Source organism: Rhodnius prolixus, unplaced genomic scaffold (genome assembly GCF_049639745.1).
Source record: "Rhodnius prolixus isolate KJV_2025 unplaced genomic scaffold, Rpr scaffold_2, whole genome shotgun sequence".
NCBI lineage: Eukaryota > Metazoa > Arthropoda > Insecta > Hemiptera > Reduviidae > Rhodnius > Rhodnius prolixus.
The window spans coordinates 52,667,402-52,673,512 of record NW_027411592.1 but is presented as its reverse complement, the minus strand read 5'-3'; the positions used below and the strand labels follow the sequence as shown (position 1 = coordinate 52,673,512).

Genomic DNA, 6,111 nt, shown 5'->3' with positions numbered 1-6,111 from the left:
CAGCCATATTGCTGATGTCTTCAAATTTAAGCAGTGCTTGTGTCGCCATTGGGTAGAAATCTGACCGCTGAATTCGAAATTAACCAATCATAACGAGAACTGATTACACTTGTACTTCATTGAATAATTATAAAAATTAAATAAAGATGAAGATTGACATTAACCTTTAATATGCCTGTAAAATTTAGGGTTTCATTTAGAAATTGCAAAATTATCTAAAACTAAACCACTTTTCTACAACTATTTTTGAAACATGGCGGCAAAAATTCAATAAGAGCATGCTTGGTATTCTATATTATTATACGATTTTTAAAAATTTTGTCTCATCAAAAGTCATAACAATTCCATGTATAAAATGACCATTTAGTAACTGTGAAATCAATTACATCGTTATCATTTTCAAAATTTGTAAAAATCTATCTGAGACAAGCTTCTGGACTGAACAATATTGTTTTAAACAATCATACTTCATTACTGTAATAATAAACAACTTATAATTTTATTTATGGCAATTCTACAAGTTAGGGGAGAACGTGGCTTTTAGGGCAGTTTTATAAAAAATATACAGAAAGCATGCATTTTACTCTTTTTTAATTAAAAAAACAATAAGAACGGATCGTAAGTTAAGGAATTATTATTCGGCAACATGTAAAGGACATTGCTTAGCTGACAAGATTGATAGTTTACTGTATTTTGTACATATAATTTTTTTTTTTTCATAAATGTACATCGCTGATTGGCCACAGTTTAAAACCACTGAGCTATCCCGTAGGGGCTCAAACATAAAATTAAATAAAAACTCTTGATATCAATAAAATAATTTTTATTAGACAACTTGCGTAGTACTTACAACTAGGAAATTCACTTATCACGTTAAATGCATACAACATTAACATCGAATTACAAAAATTAAATAGGAAATTTTAAAAATGACAGATCCTCATTTGATGGATACTTGGAAACAAGGAAAAAGGCTCTGTTTATTATTCCATGCAGTGAGACGGGCAGCACAGGTGTACAAGCACAATCCAATAGACGTCCACTGGAACCGAGGTTAGGAGGTTACTACGGACACAACCTTAATGTAACCATGTGGAGGTTCTGTTAAAGGTTATGGCATAGAAATAGTTTGATAAACGAATTTGATTTTTTTTAAAATGAATATTGAGTTCCTTGAAAATTGTTGATATTTACTGATCTTTTAAACTAATATTCATAATGGAATCAGGGTATCCTGCTCGGAGAAATAAGAAAATAAATAAGAAAAACAAACTTCATATAGTTTTTGATGAAGAAGCTAGGAGGTAAGTTATTAAAATAAATTTGGATATATATATATTTGTTTCTTTTCTTCATAAGCTTCTTTTGAGAACACGTGCTACGAACTTACTAAAAAATTTGTTAAGGATTAAGAAGTAAATTTCTAATAATAATTCGTGGTAATATAAAACTAGAATTTATACTTTTGTAGAGAATTTTTGACTGGCTTCCACAAAAGAAAATTACAGAGACAGAAGGCAGCAGAAGAAGAGTTACGTCAGCAATTGAAAGCTGAAAGAAAAAGAATTAAGCAAGAGGTAATGCATTATACATATATTAATATTTTGAATTTATTGCTAAAAATGTAAATTGTAACTATATTTATTTAAAGCACTTTTGCCGTCAACTCACATTATATAGTTATTTCATTCGCTGATTTAGACTTCATTTTGTTAATGACAGCTGATTGTCCAGTACATTTCTTTTGCCATTCTACATTTTGGTTTTTAATTTAGATTTTCCACTGTATACCTACAAATGTTAAAGGGTCTTCACGATTTATAGAATTAATTCTATAAATTTACCCTCCTGAGACACTATGGCAGCTACAAAGTACTTGTTTAAATTCCATTTCAATAATTAGTCAGAATAATTTTTACTGTTAAATTAGGATGAACAGTTATATGGAAAATAAAAGTCTTTAAATGTGCTGTTGACTTTTTAAATACAGTATTTTATTCATCAAATCCATTGCTTAATCAAGGCCCCCTCTTTTAATTTTTAATTCTTATGGCCCATGAGCATCTTCCTCTTTCATTTTAGTACTTACAGATTCAGAATCCGTTTTCAGTGTTATGATATCAAAGGTATATTTAAAGAGTTAATGTTGAATCCTATGATAAACAGTCATCAGTCGTCTGTCTATTCAAATTAGAAGTAAGATAGAGTACTTATTAGAAATCAATATTTATTGATAAGGAAATGTTCATTTTTTCCTCCAGGCTAAAGAACAATATAAGAAACTGGTGCAGTCTTATAAACCAATTCCTGAACTTGAGGAACAGTTAGCTAAAGAATACGAAGTGAAAAATGCTACAGTAAGCGTTTTAGAACTGGATACCGATCTGCTAGCAGAAACTAACTTCCTAATTGGTAGAAACAGAGTAAGTATTTTTTATAACTCAGCTTATATATAATGGCTGTCGTCTTGTAGGTATCGCAACCATCGTCGCTTAGGAATGCATGATCTTTTTACTTGCTAAAGAAGTTCCACGAAAATAAAACCACCTCTGAGTTTAATGTATACTTTATGCGATATTTTATTAACCATTAGAAAGCTTTTACAAATGTTTTGACAAGTTTGCTTATTCGGCTCAGTAGTCGGCTCGGTTAAGAAAAACTCATGCCTTTATACTTTGCCTTGAAGTTGGTAAGTTTAATTAAACAGCAGGATTGTAAGAGGTGCTCTAACTTGTGGGTGCCATTTTAGACCCCGTTTTGTTGCTTTATGGCCAATCTCCATGAAATAAGTCTAATTTAATCTTTCTGTTTAGACTTGCAGGCTTTTGAACTACTCAAAATGTAGGCTGGAGAATGTTTTTATATTTTTCCTCGTTTCTGATTCTTTTTTAAGTTAGTAGTCCTAGTTTTAGTCACACAAGTCAACTGGACCACCATATCTGTAATTTCTACATTAACATACCCTGCCAAGCACAGAAAATAAATTTCTATTGACAAAGCACAAATTGCCAAAGCATTCGTGCACCAATTTTAAGCGCTACCATTAACTTGAATATTGGATTGTATCTTTTCCTTCGGAGGAGTTTAAATAGGACATCCAAACGCATCAATTTCACCTGCAATAATTAACACAAAGTTTCTTTTCATTGTATGCCCTTTTAATGCTTTCTTGATTATTTTAGAATACTTGTGCTTATATGCATTAATTGCTTCACTTCTGTTTCTTCGCTTCGTCGTTTTATTGCGGAGACCTTATCCTTAGAGGAAGACCGAAGCTGAGAGCTAGTAGACCAAGGTGCACAATGCATTATCACTTTAAATGTCACTCAGGCTAAATAGAATTAGAGAAGTGAAGTGAGCTCAGGTGACTTAAGTACCGCGACCTGTAAGGATCTTCTACTTAGTAACCTGCTAAAGTTAGTTTTCAGTTTTGAGACATTGTTATGCTTCATGAGTTGAATAAAGTAGAGAAATCTCTATTTTTAATTGAAAGAGAGATTTTATCAGATGTCACTGTATTAGAAGCAGCTCTCATTGATGCTTGTAAGAAGCGCACTCTCGTAAGTAGAAAATAATTTATTGAAATTCATTTCTAAATATTCTTCCATAATTCTGCATATAATATAGATTAAATGAGTTCCACTAATTAGGTTTAAGAAAAAAAAGTAGATAATCTAAATTAAACTTTGTTTAAAGGAAACAAAATTTTATACACAACATAAAATTACTATAACCATCATATTTAACAATCAGAATTTTTATAAGTACATATCTCTAAATCAGAAAATAAAATAAAATAATTAAAAAAAAAATCATTGTTTCAGGGCCAGATTGAGGAGACACCAGAAATTAAAGAAGAAGAAATGGAAGAAGACTCGCAAACTGAAGAATTGCCCGGAATGGAACTCACCAAAAAGAAGGAGAAGAAAGAAACAAAATCAGAAAAAATGGATCCAAAAGAGTTGAAGACAAAGAAAGAATTAAAAAAAGAGATGAAAAAGCAAGCAACTACAAAAGTTAAGAAGAGTAAAGTTTTTCAAAGGAAAAATAGATTAGAAAGATTAAAGCAGAAGAAAATGTCTATGAGATTAAAAAAAGAAAATATGAAAATTAAAGCTAAAAGTAAGAAAGGCAAAAAACAGAGATTCAAAAAAAGGAATGAACGGAAATAATGTTTGTATTTTTTTCTTTTGTAAATAAAATTATTTTCAAATCTTTTTATCGTTTAATTTTCTTTAAAATGTAAAACAAATTTTATTAACTAGTTTTAAGTGAGCAGATATCGTAATAAATTGTGTTTAATAGGTTTTCCACTTGTTTAATGAAACAGTTTTAAATTTCTAAAACTCACATATCTTTCTGTATCTCAAGTAAATTGCAGGAATCAATATAACTAGTCTAACTGCAATTTGTTTTTGCATTGTGTAACAAATGAAATATAAAAATCAGCCCTAATCCTCACATCGTTCGTGGATTGAATACATGCTGGTACCTTTTAGTTAACATGATTGTAAGCCCTTCAATGGGTATTTGCAAGAAAATGATTGAATGGAACGAGTATTAAGATCGTAATGGAGATTATGGTAGGTGCGATAGTAAAGAACATCTACTATCTGTCGAAGCAGAGATACCTGCATTGGAATGTCTAAATGCTGTTAACATGCAAATTTAGTTAATGTCGAGTGACAGATAAATATTAAGTTATCTAGCATATTTTCCTTTTTTTTTTTTTTTAAAAAAAAAATAACTTCCCCATTAATTCTTTCTAAAATAAAGGAAGATACAATCTGAATTGAAATAAAAAGTATCCTTACATTAAGTAAGTACAAAAATAAGTAACAGTTTTTAAAAGTATGCAATTAATTGGCATTAAAATTTGGTTGATATTCTTTGCCATAACAAAAACCACAATGTCCTTAACGAAAAAACCTAGATAACGATTATACCTAATTCGAAACAGGTAATCTCCTAATGAAACCCATAGAAGGGTTACAAACATTGTTAACTAAAGGGAACCAGCTCGTTAGTCAACCAGGTAAGGATTAAGGCCCCAAATTTAAACATACAAATTCAGAAACTGTGAAAGAGTCTGAAAATTAAAGGTAGTACGACCTGAGTGTAGTCTTTCTTTCTCCTAACATCAGAGATCCTAACAGAATGGAAATATAGTTATTAAGCTGTTCTTATTTGAAAACAGAGTTTTAGAAACAGTGGAAAAATCTGGAAATTAAAAGTAGACTGACCTGAATATAGTTTTTCTTTTTTCTGACGTCAGATACATCTAACAGTATTGAAGTATAGATATTAAGCTGCTCTGAATTGAAAAGATACTACAAAATCGGTGGAAAAATCTGGAAATTAAAGGTCAAAATGACCAGAATATAGTATATCTTTCCTCTAACATCAGATAAACCTAACAAAATGAAAATATAGATATGATGCGGCTCTGAATAGAAGATGGAATTTCAACAAACTCGTAGAATCCAGAAATTAAAGGTGGAATGACAAAAATATAGTGTTTTTCGTCCTAGCATCAGATAAACCTTACAGAATGGTGATATAGTTATTAAGATGTTCTGATTTGAAAACAGAGTTTCAGAAACAGTGAAAACTCTGGAAATTAGGCCAGAGAGATTAGAGACCAGAATTTAGTGTTTCACAAGTCAATTAGACTACTAGTTTACATTATTTACCAAATTTCTTGAGTTCTTTGATTAGTTTGAAGTTTAAAATTTATTTAAAACGAGGAAAAACTCTTTAATACTCGCATTCGTAAATAATGTTTGTTTTCTCAGTCACATTGCGCAAGTTTTTCTCGTATTTCTGACCGGTTTTTGATTTCTATCTATTATCTGAGGGTGAATGTCAGTTTTGTGTAGAAAATTTGTCTGACAATCACTACACTCTTTTCCAATTGTGATACACATTATACCATTTTCTTGCCAATCCATTTGATAGTTTCTTAATTTTCCTTTGTTTTTCGCAATTAGTGAAAAGGAAATGTTCTTCTTCAGTTGAAACATTTAGTGCTGGCTTAAATACTATAGTTTTTGCGATTACCCTGAAGTCACTCTTTATCTGCCAAACTAGAAGATAGTGTGGTATTTTTTC

The 6,111-nt window shown here is 30.5% G+C and overlaps 1 protein-coding gene across 1 annotated transcript; it reads left to right on the top strand.

Moving 5' to 3' along the window:
• The first annotated feature begins 1,013 nt into the window (after positions 1-1,013).
• LOC141449984 (uncharacterized) lies at positions 1,014-4,217 on the top strand. The gene is made up of 4 exons (XM_074119967.1): positions 1,014-1,304; positions 1,472-1,577; positions 2,262-2,423; positions 3,825-4,217. The coding sequence occupies exons 1-4, from the start codon at positions 1,219-1,221 to the stop codon at positions 4,170-4,172; spliced, it is 702 nt and encodes a 233-aa protein (XP_073976068.1). The 5' UTR covers positions 1,014-1,218; the 3' UTR covers positions 4,173-4,217.
• The last annotated feature ends 1,894 nt before the right edge of the window (positions 4,218-6,111 follow it).